This window comes from Prionailurus viverrinus, chromosome A1, assembly GCF_022837055.1.
Source record: "Prionailurus viverrinus isolate Anna chromosome A1, UM_Priviv_1.0, whole genome shotgun sequence".
Lineage (NCBI taxonomy): Eukaryota > Metazoa > Chordata > Mammalia > Carnivora > Felidae > Prionailurus > Prionailurus viverrinus.
In genome coordinates, this window is record NC_062561.1 from 1,550,180 (window position 1) to 1,573,844 (window position 23,665).

At 46.4% G+C, this 23,665-nt stretch overlaps 1 protein-coding gene across 2 annotated transcripts in view; it reads right to left on the minus strand.

Annotated features, from left to right (window-relative positions):
- The window catches only part of CRYL1 (crystallin lambda 1), a 128,059-nt gene extending 106,798 nt beyond the window's left edge, over positions 1-21,261 (minus strand). Inside the window, exons 1-2 of one of the 2 annotated variants that reach the window (XM_047833078.1) lie at positions 21,113-21,261; positions 6,112-6,219 (exon numbers count right to left, since the gene is read on the minus strand). In XM_047833078.1, the coding sequence (XP_047689034.1) occupies positions 6,112-6,219; positions 21,113-21,153 (149 nt within the window). In that variant the 5' untranslated portion in view covers positions 21,154-21,261. Of the gene's footprint in view, positions 1-5,915; positions 5,986-6,111; positions 6,220-21,112 lie in introns of those variants that run through there. The other variant, XM_047833159.1, reaches the window with a different exon arrangement.
- Positions 21,262-23,665: the final 2,404 nt, after the last annotated feature.

Here is a 23,665-nt window from a genome sequence, read left to right on the forward strand (position 1 = left end):
GGGGAAAGGAAAGCCAATGAGAGAAGCAAGTCTCCCAAGAGACCGGGCAAAGGTCAGAATCTGTAGACAGCAGATAGGACAGATGGCTGAGAAAGGAGCAAGAGCCAAAGAGTACTGAAGGTCAGCACAGCCTGGGAGCTAATGAATCTCCTCCCCTCCCCACTCGCAGAACTCACGAGACACGTTAGAGGCAGAGAGAGAGAGACGCCATGCTGCTGAAAACAGGGAGTTAAGATAAAGCGCACATACTTTAGAACCCCCCCCCCCCACACACCCACACACACATACACACGCACCTCCGGGCACTTTCCTTTGATCAGGAACAACAGTGCCAGATGGAAACTGGCAGATTCTTTTCCGGGCAAACTGAAGAGTCCAAGAAAGGAGACGAGCAGACATGGATACTTAGACACGGCACTGCCATTTCCTGTCCTCTAACCAGGCTCTGCCGCCCTGGCACGGAGGCCCACCTTGGACTTCCTGAGTGCCCCAGGGACCATGCTAACTACACGCGGGCAGATCAAGTTGAAGCTCTACAAAATTCTTGTATTAAGTTAACTGCAATATGAAAATGGAGGAACGCATGTCCAACAGCACAGCCCATCTTCCGCAGTGGGATACTAGGTGGACCCTAAAAATCATTCCTAATGTTTTTGAAATGGGAAATGAAAGGATAGAATACAAAAAAAAATTTATTAAAGAGTGGCCCCAGACCTTTTTTGCTTGACAGCACAGTGGGTTTTTTTTTTTACTTTTTTAATGTTTTTATTTATTTTTGAGACAGAGAGAGAGCATGAGCAGGGGAGGGGCAGAGAGAGAGGGAGACACAGAATCGGAAGCAGGCTCCAGGCTCTGAGCTGTCAGCACAGAGCCCGACGCGGGGCTTGAATTCATGAACTGGGAGATCATGACCTGAGCTGAAGTCGGATGCTTAACCGACTGAGCCACCCAGGCACCCCAACAGCACAGTGTTTTTAAGTCCTGAATACCTTCCACCAAAGACTAGGTCCAATTTGCCGAAGGATCCACCTCTTTGCTACTTTACTCTCTCCCCTGGGTTACCAGCCCAACCCCCTTGCACACCTGAATCTGAAGACCTCTCAGAGAGTATGTAAGTTAAATGTACTACAGAAAGAAAGAGAACTCTCCCCATTCACCCCGCAGGACAGCCGGGGCTCTGATTGCCTCCACCGGCCCTGTCACTGCGCCCACTTCTCCCCCCTCGCCTGGGCACCCTGAAGTTCTCTTCCCTCAGGCTGGTGGTGACATTGGGACTGGGTGGGCGGGGAGATACTCAGGGGAGCAGAGGACCCACTAAGCCTCAAGTAGTGTTGATTTCACCAAAGTTTACACTTGAGTATCAAGCCTTGGCTCACTTAACACGTGTACTTTGTTTGTCACTGTTGGAAACCTCACAGGCGGACGACCAGACAAAGCAGAATTCGTAACATTCTTGAGTCCACCCCCAATACCAACTAAGCCTTCACAGCCCTACTTTCACTGTTGACACGTGCGTGTCCACGTGCACAGAAGCGTGCAGGATCAAGGTGTCAGCGCATGTCCTCAAAATGTTCAACAATGCTCACTCTTATTCCTACCATTCAGAGACAGTCGAAATACTCTTATTTCTCCCCAATGTTCTGAATGTACAATTAGCATATATACCTTTTACAAATCAGATAAAGCAACACGACTTCTGTTTGGGAAGGGAAATAAATAATTGAAATGAAGCAATCATTTGAACTGTCCGAATGACAGCCAAGTGACAGCATGATCTGTGAACACATAGATAAGTCAAGTTGAATGACCTGGCTGAACCCATAGCCCACTGGTGTGAACTTTTGGCATCAGGACCTCGGATCCCTTCTGCACTTTTCCATGCAGTTCGGTTTAGTCAACCCACTCCCTGTCCCCCACTGCTAGGAGGGTTTCAATTAAACCACCAAAGACAGGTTGTTGCTAGGATAGATGTCTCTCCATTTACTTTTTATTAACTGTCCTTCAATAACATTTTTTTTAAATTCTCCATGAATGTATTTCACATTCTTTTTATATTTATCCCTAGTTTGCTTACATTTTCTGTAGCAAATTTTTTACTGTTTTCAAACTATGTGTTGCCAATGTATAGAAATATAACTGGTTTTTTTTCAGCCTGACATATATTTTCCCCAGCCTTGGAGTTTTCCCTACAAAATATATGTTCAAATCTCACCTGACAATAGAGCATGTGCTATCAGTTCAGCTAGGCCTGCTCAACTTCTCCTGAAATCTCACGGCATGTTAATTATTACTCATACACTGCTGATCCATTTCCCTTGGTGGGAGTGAAAGGATAGTAAATATTTTAGGCTTCGTGGGTCATTTGGTCTCTGTTGCAACTACTCGTTGTAGAGTGAAAACAGACATAGACAATACATAAACAAATGGGCACGCCGTTTCCCAATAGAAGTTCATTCACGGTATGTTCCCTTAAGACAGCGAAGGGACTGATAGCTTTCCATCACTTCCCACAGAAGCAGAATTCCCTTGTAAAAGCTGTAAGAAGATAAAACCAGAACCCCTCAGAACCTAGAATCAGTAGAGGACAGCAATCTAAGCACAGGGACCTGGCCAAGGTTTGGTATGTTGGTAATCTACCAATCTGCTGTCACAATCCTGGGAATCAGTAATTCTGGCTGCAGTCAGCTCAGCTCGTGCGTGACGCTGCAGTCGTGTGGCAGGTTAGCTAGGGGCTGTTGGTCGAGGATGGTTTCACTCATCCATCTAGGGGTCGGTGCTGGTGTTGGCTAGTGCCGGCTGACAGCTGGGCCACGTGTCTCCAGGGGGCCAGACTGAACTGACCGACAGGATGAAGGATGGCAGGAAGGGTTCCCAGCAGCAAGTGAGGGTAAGTTCTCAATGCACAGGAGCTTTCCAAGCCTCTGCTCGCATGGCATTTGCTCTCTGTCCCACTGGCCAGTGAAAGTCTGTGGCCAAACCCAGAGTCGGGCAGTGGGAGCAGCAAAGTCACAATACAAGGAGGTGTGCAGACAGGGATAGAAGCAGTTCATGGCCATTTCGTGATTACACTCAGCTATTCTAGCCAAAAGGTACACAGGAAAACTAAAAGTTCCTTTCAAACCAGAACAGATCAATCCAGAGGAACCCAGATCAAAACTGAATTCAAGATATTTAAGCAAGTGTAGGGGTCGGGGTAGCAATTTAAACACATCCCAGGAACCCAGTTATTAGAAATGCCTCAGTTCAGAGACAAGGAGTTCAGTTACTCAGGAGGCAGGAGTACAGGGCAGCTACCTGCTTTCAGGGATCACTTCTGGTGGTTTATTAAATCCTAATCTGTGTAGAAAGCAGATTCATTTTGGGGGGGATTTGCATACGAGAATGACCATCTACAGGTAGTAAAGAGACGGCAATCCAGAAATTGTAAAGAGAAAGTTTATCAAAATATGATAGTGATTTCAGATTGGGACTCATGTAAAACAAGGCAGTTTGTCCTCTGCCTCAGAGTGGAGCGGTCCCTGAGATATCAATATGGCTCATGCCAGGCAGCCCTGGTCTGGTGATGGCGAGAATGGCCTGTCACTACGTGGAAATGATGCTGGATCCAAATTCCAAAAAGTCATGTCCTGATCTAGGAGTCCATATTATAACTTTTACCTGATTATTGTTTTTCTCTTAAAATACATTCAGTCTCAGATTCTTGAGACCTAACACGTGCCGAACATCAGGCATACAATGGAAACCAAAAACCAAGTGGTAAAGCAGCAGCTAACGAGGTTTTCTGAGGTCAAGCTACCTTTCTATTTTGAGATTTAAATAACTTTTAAGTTTCTCATTTTACCACTCTTAGAAAACAATTAGTCTTGCGTGACATCTTTTTAATTTTTTTTTAATTCTCCATGATCTCTCGGTATGGCATGAGTCGTGATAATTCCTCTCATCTTCTAATGTTGTAACTTTAAAAAATAAATCAACTGCACCAGTTTAAGTTAATTTTTACAATTTCAGAATCAAGATGTACAATTTCTACTCGTTTAAGATTAGTGTCTAATAAGTCTAACATAGAGTTTTCATGCAGAAGTAGTAAGATTTCAACCATGTATTCCCTACCATAAGATGTCTGGAAGGATGGGACTATGGGAAGTGAGGCAAACAGCAAGGGTTGGACAGATGGTAGGGAGAGAGTGTACAAAAGACACGCCAAGAAGTACTTTCTGAGACTCTAGAAAAGGCTCCCATGACTCACTTAAAACAATTACTGAGCTGGTGCCCGGCTCTGGGGTCAAGAGGTGTGCATGTGGCTTCCTTCTGCGGCCGTCATGGCTAGCAGAGATCACAAACCACTTCAATAATGAAGGCACTGTGAGTATACTGCATAGTCTCAGTCCCCATGGAGCTCACAACCTAGTGTGATGAATGAAGAACATAAACCAGTGGCATAAAAGGGGGCATGGTGGGCACAAACCATTTTGACCCATCAGTCAACTCAACCCAATCAGGAAGATGCATTGTTTATACTTCTTGACGAAAAGGATCAAGTTGGCTCTCCTTACACTTGTGCCTCAGACGTGGTCAGGGACGTTCTAGTCTCGGTTCCTGAACGTACTAGGACCACAGCCAAACAGCCAGTGCTGTTGACGTGAGCTAACAGTCTCTGTGTGCTGAGTGACACGGTTGACTTCCTGAAAGCAGCAGCAGTAATTCTTTTTTGACTGAAAAAGCACTGAAACTCACAACTCTTCTACTGACCAAGGTATATGCAAAAATAAGGTTTGGACTCAATGCTCTTAACCTGGTCTCTGTGTCCAGGAAAGGAGCATCTGAAAATCTTGCCTAAGTAAGGGAAGCAGCTGGCTTTACTTAGGTGATAAGACCAAAAATGTAGTCTTCCCTCGGAGGGCAACATGACACCATTCAACCTGATTTTCCTGCTACTATTTGCTAGTAATAATTCCAGAAGAAAAAGGTAGTCACAAGATACCCTGAGATCTCTACTTCCTGCCAAAGAAGTACAACCAGTTCTGCATATTTAAGTGAACTCAGAGTCATGTGTAGATGGGCTACAAAAACAAAGCTACTGCTATTGACGAAAGGACCGTGTGTACACTTAAGTTTTAGACATGCAAGAATTCAGATGTGCTTTTCTTTCATAAGGCTGCTAATAGCAATACATTATTTTGGTTTTTTTGATGCAAAACTCTTACAAACTGGCTTTTAAAAGTTCAATCTAATCAGGCACCGATAATATTAAATAATAGCCATGTATATTAGTCTTTTCAAAAAATAAACTATAAAGTAAGCACAGTCTTGTTACATGACTACAACTTCAGGTTGCACGCTCGCGGATATCCTCCAAGGAGAATACCTGCCTGAACGACACCATGTGTGAGACGGTCAAAACTGTGTTCAGTGATGGTCATGTTGGGTGAAGAGGTCACGATTTAGGGCCCTTTCATCTTCCGGAACATTGTATTCGTTTGGAGCCTCTATCTTTGACCTCCCTCATTCTTGGCCTTTTTCCTTTGGTTCCTGTTTTTATCCTGCCCCCTGTGATTATTCCCAAAACTTAGCCCTCCCCCAAGCTTAGCACTCAGCCTATGTAAGTTCACCTACTCTGAGGCCTTTAACTATCACAGTTGTCACGGTTCATTTGAGTCCTGGCATCATTAGATCAATAGGTCGAAACACACTGCGGGACCTCCTGTTCCTAAAACGCAATGCCCACGCAGCTCTGGCTACCGCGTGCTGTGAGCCACCGCTGTCTGCCCGGGGACCACAGGGAGACCCAGACGTCCAGCCCCGTGGGACACAGCGAGGTAAGCTCACTCACTCACTCCGGCTGGAAGCCTCAGATGCCTGTTCAGCGACTCCACTCCCATCACACATCTTTACAACCCTAAGGGTCCTCTCCTCACCATCTGAGCTCCTTCTTCGGTCTTAATTTACGTCTCAGCCACCGCGGGTCTCTTTACCAGCTCCAAGGCACTGGAACCGCCACCAAAGGGAAGAATAAAATCACAAGTGTTTGAAGCCTTGAGAATATGATAACCAAGACCTCCTGAGAGCAAAAGAGCCATGTCAAGTCCTCCCAGAAGGTGCCAGTTAACGTACCTGATGTTTTCCAAGGCATTTGTTACCTGCTGTTGTTCAATATCATAGAGTTTCACCCTGAAGCCTCCACTGGCAAACAACATAGCCCAGCTTCGCCCGATGAGTCCACTAAAGAGAAAGAAAGAAAGGCTTCCAGTTAACTTAATGGAACAGTTTTTCATTCCCAACCCAGAATGAAATTTTTAAAATTATACAGCACCCTGTTCTAAAATACTTAAGAATAGTTACACATTTTGATAGCTGTATTCATTGAAAATGTTGTATCTCTGTGTAGGAGCCCCTGAATTCTCAACTCCAGTGTCGGCATTAACATTATGCCTGGCGCACTGCCAGATGTCAGGCAGTTACCATTAGTTCACACCTGAAACGAACATTACAGTAGCGCAGGGCACCTGGGGTGGCTCAGTCGGTCAAGCATCCGACCGCGGCTCAGGTCGTGATCTTGCTGTCCGTGAGTTCCGGCCCCGCGTCTGGTTCTGTGCTGACAGCTCGGAGCCCGGAGCCTGCTTCGGATTCTGTCTCCCTCTCTCTCTGCCCTTCCCCTGCTCATGCGCGCGCGCGCGCTCTCTCTCTCTCTCTCTCTCTCTCTCTCTCTCGCAAAGATAAATAAACATTAAAAAGAAATCACAGTAGTAAAGTGGTAGGGTGTCGTGAGGCAAAAGGCTCCTATGTGAACCCCCATTTGGCCACTGTTTTAGGCAAGTCACTTAATGTGAAGAACAGAGATGTTACTTATTTGAGGAAGATGGGGGAAAATACTAACTGCTACCACCACCAGCATTTGAGCATATATTAGGTGCCAGGTGACATTGAAACTGAGGGCTGGCCACTGGGGTTAGCAAGAACATTCATCTTGCTAACTGTAGGGACAGTGACAAGAGCAGTTCTGACATACTGGTACGGAAGAAAGCCTGCCTGCGTTTAAGAGAAATGAGCCTCTAGATCTAACTACCAGTTCTAGAAATGGAGGGACAGGGGAACAAGTACATTAAAGGACGCCACATGGATACACGCAGCAAAATCCAGAACGTAGGAAATTTCACAGGACAAATGACTGTGTTCTTCAACAAGGAAACTGCAAGAAAATTAAAAAAAAAAAAAAAAAAAAAGAGGGATGGAGAAACCTATAGATTGAAAGAAGGCTACATATCAACTATAAATATAACGTGTGGGCCTTACTTGGACCCTCAAACCAAGTATAAAAACGTTTTTAGGTAATCAGGTAAATTTTGAATGCTGACTGGATATCTAAAGACATTATGTGATGATAGCAAGGAATTCTGTTAATGTTTTATACATGATGGTGGTATCACAGTTCTATATTTTTAAAATACAGTTGATCCTTGGGGGCGCCTGGGTGGCTCAGTCAGTTAAGCATCCGACTTCAGCTCCGGAGTTTGAGTCCCGTGTCGGGCTCTGTGCTGACAGCTCAGAGCCTGGAGCCTGCTTCAGATTCTGTGTCTCCCTCTCTCTCTGTCTGTCCCCTGCTCACGCTCTATCTCTCTCTGTCAAAAATAAACATTAAAAAATAAATAAAATACAGCTGACCCCTGAACAAGGGTTTGAACTATGCGTGTCCACTTATATGCAGATTTTTTACAGTACAGTACTATAAATATATTTCTCTTCCTTATGATTTTCCTCACATCTCTTCTCTAGCTTACTTTATTGCAAGAACACAGTATTTAATATGTACCACATAAAAATATGTGTTAGTTGACTGTTCATATTGTCAATAAGGCTTTTGCTTTGGGGGGAATCAAAGTTATACACGGATTTCCAGCTGTGTGGGGAAGTCTGGCACCCTTGGTCCCTGCATTGTTCAAGGGTCAACTGCAGCCCTGATCCTTTAGGTATATACGCTGACATATCCGTAGGTGAAAGGACACAACGTCTGGGATTTGTTTCAAATTAATTCACAGAAGGAATATAAATGAAACTAGATTAGCCCTGTGTTAATAACTGTTGAAACTGGGGTAGAAGGGGTACACAAGCTTTCGCTGTACTGTTCTCCCAACTTTAATATGATTTGAAACTTTTCCGTAATATAAAGAATATGGATGGGGACAAAGGAATTAGAGACACAATAGACAATTTCATTGAGATTTAAGGGAAAATGTGGCAGTTACTGAAAGGAGAAATGCGCTCCAGTTGGGGATACTATTAGCCTGGAAGAAACACCACGTTTACATGCTGTAGAGTGGGATTTCCCGCAGACAACCCAGCACTGCGCTCTGAGGCCACCGTACCGATTGCCACCGCCTCGCCATCCTGACACTTGCTTAATGTTACTCAGGAAAAGGCAGCCCCAGTGATCAAGCAAGTGGAAAAGCCTTGGAACTGGGGGTGTCTGAACAGAGGCAGGTAATCACTTAGCACCAAATATCGGATAGGCAGCTGGACTACGCTCCATTTTTCTTCCAGCCTTGAGATCTTCCAATGCCACTTAGAGTACCAAACGCAAGTTGCATCCCGTCCACAAAATGTCCTTACAATTTCTACTCTATACAATTTAAAAACAAATCAACAACACTCTCTGGGTTTCCTCTAAACGAGACGCTCTTAAAAATGCGGCGCAGGGGCGCCTGGGTGGCCCAGTCGGTTGAGCGTCCGACTTCGCTCAGGTCATGATCTCACGGTCCATGAGTTCGAGCCCCGCATCAGGCTCTGTGCCGACAGCTCAGAGCCTAGAGCCTGCTTCAGATTCTGTGTCTCCCTCTCTCTCTGGCCCTCCCCCCATTCATGCTCTGTCTCTCTGTCTCAAAAATAAATAAATGTTAAAAAAAAAAAAAGTGCGGTGCAAATGTCAGCAGCAACGTATTTCCCATTTTAGAGGGTCCCGAAGGGGCGTGTGGACAAAGCAGAGCATGAAGCGGTGGGGGCACTTCTCTGCGAGCACTTGCAGCCTCGCCAGGCGTGCCAAGAACGTGCGGCGTGGCTGTTCCTCGCCCGACCATTTCCGGAGTTCCTAGGCAGTGAGCCACCACCTCAAGGGGAGGAAAATGCGTCCCTTGGAGACAAACAGCAGGCTTGCTTAAACAGTGGCTTCCCCAAGCTCCACGTTCCCACACTGGAGCACGCTCACTGAATGTGCAGGCATGCACCTGGGATGTGCACAGCCACCCCCACGGCAAGGGGACAAACTTCCTGCGTAAGCAGGAAGCTCAGGCCGCCTGCCCTGCTATGATTAAGAAAGCCCTCTGTCTCTGGCCCGTGAGTCTCGTGTCCTCTGCCGGCGTTCAGGAAAGAGCAACACGCTGAATCACTAGCTTGCAAGTAGGCAGAACACGCAGTGGGACGCGCTGGTCTCAGACGTGGCCTTATTTCACCGCGGCGCCCACGCGAGCTGCTTTGCGGGAGCGGGGCTAGAAGAACAGTCGAAGCCAAGGATGCGCTCCGAGACGTTATCGTCCCTGCTGCGTCTCCCCCTGCTCCCCCTCCTAATTCAGCTCATCTACAGGTCCGACTGAGTCCAGGGAGTGCCCCACACGGCCACAAAGCCCCCCTTCTGTGGGGCTCGGGCCCAAGCCATGGAAGGGAAGAGCGCGGCTTGCCTCCGATTGACCTGAAAATCCTGTTAATGCCACAGAAGTGCCATCCGGGCTTCACAGCCCTCGCGCAACGCTCACTTGAGCTGAGCTGAGCCCTCGATACACGCAAAGGGCGACTGAGAGGGGCTCCTATCTTGTTACAAGGTATATTATGCAAAGGCATCGGTTGAAAAACGCCGGCGAAGCAACTAAAACGGCCTCTGCTCGACTTCTGCAAAGGGCGCAGGGTGACACAGGAGACTTTACTCCGTATTCTCCTGCGATATTAAAATCTTTTAGAACTAACGTAAAATTTACACATTATGTACATATAAAGTTTTACTAAGCCCTCAGTGCTCTAGCCGACCGTAGCCACATGCTGCTATTTACATTAATTGAACTTAAATAAACTTTAAAAATCAGGTCACGTCTCAAGTACTCAACAGCCACCTGGGACAGGGGCCGCCGGCCTGGACAGCAAGAGCGTAGGTGGAGCGTTTCCCTCTTCGCAGAAAGGTCTGTTACCAGCGCTGTCGCCCTAGACCGTCCGCCACGCCACAAGCCGGAGTTGGAAGGAGCCCGGCCGCGCACAAAGACTTCCCTTCTTCGCAGACACGCGCTCGCGCTCTCCGGAAAAGACTTCCTTCTCCTCCTTACAGACGTGTTCTCGCTCTCTCGCTCTCTCGCTCTCTCCAGAGCTGCAGGGCGGGGGCTTAGAAGGCCGAGACACGTTCGCGCGGATGATCCCACGGGGCCAGCCACTGGCCTCGGCTCCTCGTCCCGCTGCCAGTATCACGATGTTTGCGGTGTGCGCTGACTCATCCAACCGGTAGGGGAAGCCCCGCTTGCAGCCTCGGTCTAGAAGGGACAGTCCCGCGGCGGGGTTTACAGCGCGCGTCCACGCGGTGCCCGAATGACTGCGGCGCCCGCTGCACGTACGACACGCTTCAGAGCAATCGTTCTCAGGCCGAGCGCGCTCTTCTTTCTTTGCCCTCTGCGGTTTGAGAAACTACCGCGAGCCTCCGGGGTGACTCGCCCGCCTCTGGCCGGGCGGACGCCCGCGGGGGGGGTGCTCCTCCGGGGCCGCGTGGGCCGCAGAGCCCTCCCTCGGCTAAGGCCCCCCGCGTCCTGCGCCCGCACGCGGGGAATTCGGCCGAGAGGAGAGGACGGGCGCGGATATGCTTAAAAGCTTCTCAACTCATAATTCCGAATTAGTCCTTCAAAAAAACTACCGCAGGTAGACATTTATTCTGTTACACCCATAGTCTCATCACAATACAGATTTTGTTCCCAATGACCAAGGGATTTGTGCCCCACATTAGGCACCCCAACCCTAAAGAACTACACCAGAGAAACAAGCCCCCCAAAGTGTTTGATCTTGACAATCAAGGGGCTTAATTCCAGGAGAACCATAGGGCTATAGGTAACAAGAATTCCACTCTTGCAATCCCTACCAAAATAACACCAGTAGTCTTCATAGTACTAAACAAACAGTCCTAAAATTTGTATGGAACCAGAAAAGACCCCGAATAGCCAAGGCAATCCTGAAAAAGAAAACCAAAGCTGGAAGCATCACAATCCCAGACTTCAAACTGTATTACAAAGCTGTAATCGTCAAGACAGTATGGTACTGGCACAAAAACGGACACACAGATCAATGGAACAGAATAGAGAACCCAGAAATGGACCCACAAGCATATGGCCATCCTTTGACAAAGCAGGAAAGAATAGTCAATGGAATGAAGACAGCCTCCTCAGCAAATGGTGAAAACTGGACAGCAACATGCAGAAGAATGAACTTGGACCACTTTCTTACACCATACATAAAAATAAACTCAAAAAAATAAATAAATATGGATAAAGACCTAAATGTAAGTCAGGAAGCCATCAGAATCCTCGAGGAGAAAGCAGGCAAAAACCTCTTAGACCTTGGCCACAGCAACTTCTTACTTGACACATCTCCAGAGGCAAGGGAAACAAAAGCAAAAATGAACTATTGGGACATCATCAAGATAAATATGATTTTTTTTAAATCCACTCTTGGAGTACCTGGGTGGCTCAGTCGGTTAAGCATCTGACTTCGGCTCAGGTCATGATCTCACGGCTTGTGAGTTTGAGCCCTGTGTTGGGCTCTGTGCTGACAGCTCAGAGCCTGGAGCCTGCTTCGGATTCTGTGTCTCCTTCTCTCTCTCTGCCCCTACCCCACTTATGCTGTGTCTCTCTCTGTCTCTCAAAAATAAATAAACATTAAAAAAAAATTTTTTTAAATAATCCACTCTTAAAGGGTCCACAGACCCTGGGGCCTAGCGCAAAAATAACAATTTGAAAGGCACCTAGCATATGCAAAGGAGACTCACTTGTTAATCTTTTCTTTTTTGAGCTTATTTATTCATTTTGGGAGAGATGGGGAGTGTGAGCAGGGGAGAAGGGCAGAGAGAGAGAGAGAGAGAAGAGAGACAGAATACCAAGCAGGCTCCACACTACCAGCACAGAGCCCTGGGCAGGACTCAATCCCATGAACCACAAGATCATGACCTGAGCCAAAATCAAGAGTTGGACACTCAACCAACTGAGCCCCGAGGTGTCCCTCACTTGTTAATCTTAAAGCATCTGAGAAGAGGCAGGAACTTGTTGGGACTCTCTCGAGAGATGGAAGCACTTGTGGGTGACATTTTTGTGTTCTCCTTCTGCCTTGTTGGTGCCAGCTTTAGGAAGAACCAGTTTTATACACCCCCCAGCCTACTATCTTAGGTGGGAGTGCCCCATCCCCACCTCTACAGAATACTGGCTTGGCCTGCCCTGCCACGGCCAACAGGCACCCACAGCCCACACAGGAGGTCTGCCTGGCTCTGGTGGCCAGAGGGGATTGTGTTTCTGGGCCCCAGAGGTCCGAAACAATTGGACACTCCCTGGCAGGCCATCAACCCCGGGGCACTGCACAACAGAAGGCAGAAACACACTCCCAGTCTTCATGTGACAAGGCCTGTTTTCGTGTTCTGAAGCTTCAGTCTAAAAGGCAGGCTTTAGGCTTGCCACATAATCAGAGGCCACAGCAGTGCCCCCTGGGAACATGGGCAGGGAGACACCATATTAGTGCTCTACCTTGACCCAGCCACTGTTTGCTGATACTGCCCAGAAAGGAGTTTACACACCTGTCTAAAGCCACGATTTTTGCAACTATTGCCCAGGGGACACCTCCAGATCACCTGGTCTAGAAGTCGTCAGGGTTTATAATTATATATGTAAGACTATATATTTTTATGCACCTTAGAAGCTGTTGCTTAAGGATCTGGCTTACAATCAGCCTAAAACGAGGCACTGTCAGAGATCCCTCCTTTTGAAACACTGACAGGTCTTGGCATACTCTCAACAACTGCAACCTACGGAGAACAAAGCAGGGTGCTTTCACAAAGTTCCGCTAAACAACAAGCTAGAGCAAGGCTGAACTATAAGGTTCATCTCCAACACAAGGCCAACTTTTCAAGACTGGGAGAAGTAGCTGTTTCACAGAATACGAAGAAACAAATACACAAAACCAAGCAATATAAGAAGACAGAGAAATACGTTCCAAATGAAAGCATGTGACACCACCTCAGAAAAAGACCTTAATGAAATAAAGATAACTAATCTACCTGATAATGAGTTCAAAGTAGTGGTCATAAAGATGTACACTGAACTCAGGAGAATGGATGAACATAGTGAAAACTTCAACAAGGAGGCAGAAAACATAAAAAAGTTCCAAAGAGAAGTCACAGAATTGAAGAACATAATAGATAAACTGAAAAATACTCTAGAGGGGTTCAACAGCAGACTAGATGAAGCAGAAGAAATGATCAGCAACCTGGAAGACAAGGCAGTGGAACTCTCCCGTTCAGGGCAACAAAAAGAAAAAATTTTAAAAAGCAAAGATAGCTGTTGATCTATGGGACAATATCAAGTGGAATAATAGCCACATTATAGCAGTCCCAAAAGGAGAAAAGAGAGATCAATGGGTAGAAAACTTATTTGAAGAAATAATGGCTGAAAACTTCCTAGACTGGGGAAGGAAACAGACAGCCAGCTCCAAGAAGCAAAACATATTCCAAATAACTTAAACCCAAAGACAGGGGCACCGAGGGCTCAGTCGGCTCAGGTTACAATCTCACCACTCGTGAGTTCAGAGCCCCACATTGGGCTCTGTGCTGACAGCTCAGAGCTGGAGCCTACTTCAGATTCTGTGCTTCCCTCTCTCTCTGCCCCTCCCCTGGTCACACTCTGTCTCTCTCTCTCTCTCAAAAATAAATAAACATTAAAAAAATTTTATAAAAAAGATGAACCCAAAGACACCACACCAAGATACATTATAATTAAGATGTCAAAAATTAAAAGAGACTATTAAAAGCACAAGAAGAAAACAACTTGCTAGATACACAGGAAACCCCATAAGATTATGACCTTATTTTTCAGCAGAACGTTTGCAGGCCAGAAGGGAGTGGCAAGGTATATTCAAAATACTGAAAGGAAAAAAACAAAATTCCAATCAAGAATACTCTACCTGGCAAGGTTATGATTCAGAATTGAAGGAGAGGGGTGCCTGGATGGCTTAGTTGGTCAAGCGTCCAACTCTTGATTTCAGCTCAAGTTATGATTTCATAGTTTGTGAGATCAAGCCCTGAGTTGATTCTCTCTCCCTCTCTCTCTGCCCCTTCCCCCTCAAATAAACTTGAAAGAAAGAAAGAAAGAAAGAAAGAAAGAAAGAAAGAACAGAATTTTCCAGATAAACAAAAACTAACCAAGTTCATCACCATTAAACCAGCCTTACAAGAAATGTTCAAGGGACTTCTTAAAGGTGAATAGAAAAGGGTCTAACAAGTAACAAGAAAACATATGAAAGTAAAAATCTCACTGGTAAATGCAAGTATATTGTAAACACAGTAGATTAACTGCTTATAAAAACTAATATGAAGAGTAAAACACAAAAGTGGTACAATTAACTTTTAATAATTATTAAGAAATAAAATAAAAAGATGAAAAATATGACATCAAAAACAGAACGTGTGAGGGGGTAAAAACGTACAGTTTTTAGAATGAATTCAAACATAAGACTCTATAAACTTAAAGTATACTGTTATATAGAGTTGTTACATGAACCTCAAAGTAACCACAGGCAAAAATCTACACCAGACACACAAAGACAATGAGAAAGGAATGTAAACAAAACACTAAGGAAAATCACTCAACTACAAGGGAAGAGAGTAAGAGAAGAAGAACAGAAAGGAAGTACAAAAACAGCCATAAAACAACTGACAAATGGCCATAAGCTTATACTTATCAATAATTACTTTAAATGTAAATGGACTAAATTCTCCAATCAAAAGAGTGGCTGAACAGATAAAAAATAAGGTCTATATGCTGTCTACAACAGACTCACTTCAGATATGAGGACACACACAGACTGAAAGTGAAGGGATGGTGGGGCGCCTGGGTGGCGCAGTTGGTTAAGCGTCCGACTTCAGCCAGGTCATGATCTCACGGTCCGTGAGTTCGAGCCCCGCGTCGGGCTCTGGGCTGATGGCTCAGAGCCTGGAGCCTGTTTCCGATTCTGTGTCTCCCTCTCTCTCTGCCCCTCCCCCGTTCATGCTCTGTCTCTCTCTGTCCCAAAAAAAATAAACGTTGAAAAAAAAAAAAAAAGAAAGTGAAGGGATGGAAAAGAAAAGATATTCTATGCAAATGGAAACCAAAGCTGCATAGCTATACTTGTATCAGACAAAAGAGACTTCAAAGTGTACAGGAATAAATTTAACCAAGGGGGTAAAAGACACTTTAAGACATAAAACTTTAACACATTGATGAAAGAAATTAAAGGTATAAATGAATGTAAACATATTCCATGCTCATGGATTGAAAGAATTAACATTGTTAAAATATCCATACTGGGGCGCCTGGGCGGCTCAGTCGGTCAAGCATCTGACTTCACTCAGGTCATGATCTCACAGCTTATTGGTTCAAGCCCCATGTCAGGCTCTGTGCTGACAGCTCAGAGCCTAGAGCCTGCTTCAGATTCTGTGTGTCCCTCTCTCTCTCTCTCTGCCCCTACCCCACTCATGTTCTGTCTCTCTCAAAAATAAACACAAATAAATACATACATACATATATAAATTAATAAATAAATGTCCATACTACCCAAATGCAATCCTATCGAAATCCTAATGGCATTTTTCACAAAACTATAACAAATAATTCAAAATAAGTCAAAAAAAACTCAAAGGATCTTGAGAAAGAAGAACAAAGCTGAAGGTATCATGCTCCCTAGTTTCAACCTATACTACAAAAGTATAGTAATTGAAACGCTATGGTATTAGTGTAAAAACGGACAAACAGATCAGCAGAACAGAATAGAGTCCATAAATAAACCTACACATATCTGGTCAGTTAATTTTGACAAAGGAAACAAGAATATACAATTGGGAAAGGAGAGCCTCTTCAACAGATAGTACTGGGAAAAATGGATAGTCATGCAAAAGAATGAAAATGGACCACTATCTTATACATGCACAAAAAATATCTCAAAAGTCAAAATGAATTAAAGACTTGAACTTAAGACCTGAAACTATAAAACTCCTAGAAGAAAACATAGGTGGTAAGCTCCCTGACACATGTCTTAGCAATATTTTTTTTTGATCTGGCACCAAAGGCAAGGGAAACAAAAGCAAAAATAAACAAATGGAGGGGCGCCTGCATGGCTCAGTCAGTTTAGTGTCTGACTTCAGCTCAGGTCATGATCCCACCCTTGGTGAGTTGAGCCCCTTAGGGAGCCCCACACTGAGCTCTGAGTCCGACTCTGGGCTGACGCCTCGGAGCCTGGAGCCTGCTTCGGATTCTCTGTCTCCCTCTCTCTCTGCCCCTCCCCTGCTCGCGCCCTGTCCTGCTCTCTCAAAAATAAACATTAAAAAAAAAAAAAAGAAGAGATTGAAAAGAGTAAGGAGGGGGGGCTCCTGGGTGGCTCAGTCAGTTAAATGTCTGACTTCAGCTCAGGTAATGATCTCACAGTTCGTGGGTTCGAGCCCCACGTCCAGCTCTGTGCTGACAGCTTAGAGCCTGGAGCCTGTTTCGGATTCTGAGTCTCCCTCTCTCTGCTCCTCCCCTGCTCATGCTCTGTCTCTCTCTCTCCTTCAAAAATAAAAACATTAAAAAAATTTTTTTAAATAAACAAATAGGACCACATAAAACTAAAAAGCATCTGCATAGCAAAGGAAACCATCAAGAAAATGAAAAGGAGGGGCGCCTGGGTGGCGCAGTCAGTTAAGCGTCCGACTTCAGCCAGGTCACGATCTCGCGGTCCGTGAGTTCGAGCCCCGCGTCGGGCTCTGGGCCGATGGCTCAGAGCCTGGAGCCTGTTTCCGATTCTGTGTCTCCCTCTCTCTCTGCCCCTCCCCTGTTCATGCTCTGTCTCTCTCTGTCCCAAAAATAAAAATAAACGTTGAAAAAAAAAATTTTTTAAAAAAAAAAAAAAAAAAAAAAAAGAAAATGAAAAGGTGAATGCGAGAAAATCTTTGCAAATGACATATCCAATAAGGGGTTAATATCCAAAACATACAAGGAACTACAACTCAATAACAAAAAACAACCCAGGGGATCTAAATATATTTTTTCCCAAAGAAAACATACAAATGGCCAACAGACATGTGAGAAGAAGTTCAATATCACAATCAGGGAAATGCAAATTAAAACCACAATGAGGTAACACCTCAAACCTGTCAGAATGGCTAAACTCAAAAACTCAGGAAACATCAAGTGTTGGCGAGGGTGTGAAGGGAACCTGTGTGCACTGCTAATGAGACTGTAAACTGGTACAGCCATTATGGAAAACTGTATCGAGACTACTCAAAAAATTAAAAATAGAAATACCATACAATCCAGCAGTTTCATTTTTGGTTATTTACCAGAGAATACAAAAACACTAATTTGAAAGGATATATGCACCCCTACGTTCATTGAAGCACTACTTACAACAGCCAAGATATGAAAACAACCTAAGTGTTCACCTATGAATGAATGGATAGACATGGTGTATAAACACACACACACACAGACGATGGAATACTACTCAGCTTTAAAAAGGATTATCTTATGGGGCGTCTGGGTGGCTCAGTCAGTTAAGCATCCAACTTTGGCTCAGGTCAGGATCTCCTGGTTTGTGGGTTCGAGCCCCACATCAGGCTCTGTGCTGACAGCTCAGAGCCTGGAGCCTGCCTCAGATTCTGTGTCTCCCTCTCCCTCTGCCTCTCCCCCACTCGCACTCTGTCTCCCTCTCAAAAATAAATAAACATTTTTTAAAAAAAGGAATATCTTGTCATTTGTGACAACACGGATGGATCTTGAAGGTATCATAGTAAGTGAAAGAAGTCAGACAAAGACAAATACCGTATGATTGCAGTGTTATGTAGAATCTGAAAAACAAACTAAACTCAACTGATCCAAACTCATAGATACAGAGAACGGACTGGTGATTACCAGAGGGGAAGGGGTTCCAATGGGAAAAATTGGGGAAGGGGTTCAATTGTACGGTGATGAATGATAACTAGATTCGTGGTGGTGATCACTCTGTAGTGTATACAAATATCAAATTATAATGTTGTACACCTCGATTCCACATAAGGTTATATACCAATTTTACTTCAATTAAAAAAAAAAAAAAACAGGAAAAAAAAAAAAACCAACATCTTAGCATCCTAGCAAGCCCTTCAGGCTTTTTTTTCAGTTAAAAAAAAAAATGCAATCTCTGTTATCAAAGCTCAAACATCTGTCTACTAGGACCAGGCATGATGGATATACAGCTGGCGATGATACAATTTCCACCCAAAGGGGAAGCAGAACTTTTCCTGAAGCAGATGGGCCCCTGCGCTCAGTCCTAAAGAACTGTGCTCAGTGAAAAGAGGCACAGGAGGCACCAGGGACATGAGGATGTTGGCCTTCTCCCCCAGATTGGTTCCTATTTGAACAAGCTCAGGGCCTAACATGTGGGTAAACACAATACAGTATGTATATGGATACAGAATTCACATTTCAGTTATTTAGAAACACTGTATTATGTACAGATAAGTTCCTCTGCAGGCTTCTAGGGCTAACAGATACAAAAGCTGGAGAACACCAGTCAAATGTGTTCAGGACTCCCACTTTTACTCCATTTTTTAAAGCTGCCATTACCATATTTCCCTTCTGTATGTTCCCACAGCCCTAGATACAAGAGGCTTTTTTTTTTTTTTCTCTTTCTTAATTCTTCAAAAGCACACTCCTGTTGGGTCAAGCCCACCATTCTGAAGGGACCCGCCCCGGATGCTTGCAGGAAAAAGCCGTGAGGACGAGTGGCCTTTAGGAAAAAAAAAAAAAAAATTACGGAAAAGAATTAATTTTTTTTTTTTCAACGTTTATTTATTTTTGGGACAGAGAGAGACAGAGCATGAACGGGGGAGGGGCAGAGAGAGAGGGAGACACAGAATCGGAAACAGGCTCCAGGCTCTGAGCCATCAGCCCAGAGCCCGACGCGGGGCTCGAACTCACGGACCGCGAGATCGTGACCTGGCTGAAGTCGGACGCTTAACCGACTGCGCCACCCAGGCGCCCCGGAAAAGAATTAAATAGGGACTATATTTCTAGCAGCGACTTTCAACGAGTCTGGTACTTACTAGGAAAAGATGGAAAAACAATGGTCCAACATGTCCCTGAAATTGAAATACGGATACTTTTGTCTGTCGAAATCCAAGAATGAAACTCAACCAGGTTTTAGCGAATTCACTTACATTCCCAGCCCCATTTGGTAAATAAATGGATGTTCCTTGGAATCACCCAGGGGGCTGGGAAAGAGAGGAAAAGAGGAGGGGGCAAGGAAGGGGGAGGAAGGGAGAGGAGCGGTGAGGAGGGGAGAGAGGGAGGGAACAGAGAGGAATGAAGGGGAGGGGAGCAGCACTACTCTAGAAGCATAGATGGGTGTGTCTTGAGGTGCTGATGGTGTAGGGACAGACAGGAAGGGCTTCCTACCCTGTGCTAATTCCTGTGGTCATTAAAGTTTGCCAACTCTATTTAATTCCTTGTCAAACTCCCTCAAGGAAAGCAGAAATAACCGGACTCGCCAATCCCTGCTCCTTCTTGAGAGACTGTGCTCCCTCACCCAAGAACCAGAGCCAGGTCGGAGCACCATCAATTCCAAGCTTCACTTAACATTTATTAGGCGCCAGCAGAACCCCACTCCAAAGCATGCTGTGAGACACAAAACTCTTGCCCTTGACCCTGGACAACTGAAACGCAAAGCAAGCATGGTCACTGTTATCCAGTACAGGGGACACTTTTTAAATATATTTTTATATTCCCTCACGGGGCAGCCACACATTCGCGTGCCTGTAAAGGCCAAAGGCTCAGTGAATTCCACAGCTGTGAGCAAAAGGAAGCTGGCAAAAAGCATCCTGATTCCTTCTTCCAATTGGTTCTAAAGGGAAAAACCCTGACACTGGAATTGTCGCTGAGGGGAGGGTCAGGTATGCCAACACCTCGGCGGCAAAAACAGACACAAAGTCACCCCTAAAAAGGTGCTTCTAGTTATAAACAGCAAGTATTCCCATGCCTACAGATTGCTATGATACCCTATCAAAGCAAAGGTACACATAAATGCTTTTTTTTTTTTTTTTTTTTAATGAAAATAGCAGGAGTTTTAAAAGAGCGGCTGGGGGGCACAAACAAAAATTTGCATAGAATTCAGGCTGTTAAACTGACACACCCTAGAAAAGTCTTTGGCCTCGAGGCGCTTTCCCCACGAATCAGCAATCAGGAATGAATTGCCCCGTGTATTCGCCAAACACCTGCTGCCGCCCAGAGACACCCCTGGGGACAAAAACATGCACATTCCTACGCCCTGCAGGCAGCCCTGTCCACAGGTGTGCTAATGAACCTCTCTGCTGGGACAGTCCCATGTCAGTCACTTAACTGCGACCAGGGGCAAACTGCTTAATGTCCATTTTCTCATCCGTAAAATGGGAACAGTTAAGAATACGGTCCTGCAGAATCTTTCCCAGACTTCCATTTCGTCCATGTCTAACGCCCAGCACGTCTATTTGTATTAGCTGGGAGGCCTGGCATCAACTAATCCCACAAACCGCATTTCCACCGCAGCCTGCGCCGTCAGCTTCCCGAACCTTGCTTGCACATCAGCCCGAAGTGAAACAAAATAGCACTCTACGGGGCGCCTCGACCTGCAAAGCCACGCCGCTACCGGGCGACTCTCCCCGCCCGGCCGCTTGCGTGGAGGGCTGCAAGGACGCACTGAGCCCTCGAGGGCTGGAGGCCGGCGTTCCACCACGCCGCTTCCAGCTCTGGAAGGTGACGGCGACCTGGGCGCCCAAGCCGCGGCGACGACGCGCGGGCCCCATGCTCGGGCGCACCGCGGGGTCCGGGTCTCCCCCAGCGCCGTGGCAAGTGGGCGGCGGGTCGGGGCCGTTTACCTGCCAACGATCACCACCACGCCTGCCGCTGGGGACGCCATGGCCCGACGCCCGGGTGGCCCGGGAGCCGCACGGCAAGTGCGAAGAGCAGTGGGCTACGGGGCTCCCGGACGCCGCGCGCGGCGCCAGATCCCCGCGCCGGGCGGGGCGTGACCCGCGCCCATTGGCTGGGCGCTCGAGTCGGGGGCGGGCGTGCGGGTCCCGATAGGCTGCGGGAGGGCCGGGAGGCGGGCCCGCCGCCTCGGCCCCCATTGGGTGCGCGTGGCAGGCGGAACCTCCACCCGGACACCCAGGCGCTGACCCGGTGCTAAGGGGCGCGGGCGGGGCAGGTCCGCAGGAGGACGGGCCGGAGGGCAACGCCGGAGGGAAAGCGCGAAGACCCGACCCTGTGGACTGCAGTAATTCATTTTCTCATACTTTAGTTTCCAAATGCGCACCCCAAAATCAGTGTACGTAGAAGGGGACACTTCCGTGCTGGCGCAAGGCTTGACCGCTAAAGGACCCCAAAGAAACTGCCTGAATTTCTTGTCTGAAAATATCAGCACCTCTTCAATGCACACCAGCTCAGGCGTTTATAATGAGAGTGCTTATTGCTGAGTTTACACTCGTGATTCGTTTCTAGAAAGATCCTCGCTGCCTTTCTCCACAGATGGGAATTGAGACCCAGGAGCCTCGGGAAAGCGGAAACGGAAAGCTCCAAATGTATTAATAATCTGTGAACCTGGAAGCCGTGTTTAATTCCACTGCACTGTGCTAAGGGGACTGTCAGGAGTGGGGCCGGGTTGAACTGTATTTCCTCCTTCAAGAGGCAGAGTCTGTGTATGACAGGAAGGAAGTGTCACAGTGCCTGACACCCGGCTCTTTTCAGATCCCAGGGACGAGCAGACCAAGAGGATGGATCAACATACGTGGCCAGACAGTTCGCGTCCACACAGCGCAAGCTGAAGGGGAATACCAGCCATCCAGTTCAGGATGATTGGAAAGCGGAAAACGTGTGCAACGCGGACGACAAACGGAGCTCCTCCTTCGTTTTCCCCACTCAGAGCGCGGAAGGAGGAATGTCACAGGGAGAAGTAGGCTTTAAAGAATAATTTCGGGGCGCCTGGGTGGCGCAGTCGGTTCAGCGTCCGACTTCAGCCAGGTCGCGATCTCGCGGTCCGTGAGTTCGAGCCCCGCGTCGGGCTCTGGGCTGATGGCTCGGAGCCTGGAGCCTGTTTCCGATTCTGTGTCTCCCTCTCTCTCTGCCCCTCCCCCGTTCATGCTCTGTCTCTCTCTGTCCCAAAATAAATAAAAAACGTTGAAAAAAAAAAAAGTAAAAAAAAAAAAAAGAATAATTTCACAAACCGTCAATGAACATTTGAAACAGGTGCGCAACTCAAGGGACGGTAAATGAAAAGTTAACACAAGAAAGATAACTCACCTTTTACGGATCAATTGTCTAAAATTACAAAGATTGATAAAATATCCATGTTGGCAGTGACGTGTTTCCGACATACAACTCTTTAATACACAACTGAAGGCAGGCTGATACGGACACAGCCTTTCTGGATAGAAATGCTGCCGGGACAGCAGCCAGCCACGAGCCCTGAGCATTGCTGCACGTCCTTACTGACCAGAATAGACTGTAAGACGTCTCCATCTCCTGATGCTAAGTGCTTTCTGCAGCTGCGCACACAGGCGGCTAGTAGGCCAAGGCTCCCGCGGAGTGAGTACCCGTCACTGCTCGTCTCTGGGCTGGAAGGGGACTGGCTTGTGTGCTGCTTACCACAGTGTTGGCCCTGTGCTGAAAACGTGCTGGTCCCTCGGCCCTTTGCAGATGCTGGGGTCATCTGGCCCGCCCTGTAACCCTGCCGGAAATGGGGCTCCAAGAACTGGTGCTGCCATGCTGACACCCTGGCTACTGCCTTTGCTGTGGGTAGTAAGGTCTTGCATCTCTCATCCGTGAGTCTTGTGTCTCGGGCAGCTTCCACAAAAGTGCGGCAAGCTGACTTGTTAGTTTGCAAAACGGCGACAATCTCAGACCCCTCCCAGTTCTAGACGCGCCAAAATTGAAAAGGTATGTACTTTGGCTTAGCAAGTTCCAGTCTAGATGTATGTTACACAGAAATACAAGTGAAGGGGTGCCTGGGTGGCTCGGTTGGTTAAGGGTACGACTCTCGGTTTCGGCTCAGGTCATAGTCTCACGGTTCGTGGTTTTGAGCCCCGAGTCAGCCTCTGTGCTGACGGCGTGGAACCTGGAGCCTGCTTTGGATTCTGTGTCTCTCTCTCTGCCTCTCTCTCTCAAAAATAAATAAACATGAAAAAAAAATCTTTTTAATAAAAAAAAATACCAGTAGACACAAAGACAAAATTATTTATTTCAGCATAGAAATAGAATTTAAAAATATGGAAATATTATAATCTTAAAATAATGTTAAAATAGATATTAAAAACATGATGACTATCAAAGAGACAGTTTTAAAGATTATGGTACAGAGGGCTTCACTTCTGGCTGAGACGGAGTAACAGAAACCAGACTTAAGCTCCTGCCTTAAATAAACAGAAGGAAACCCA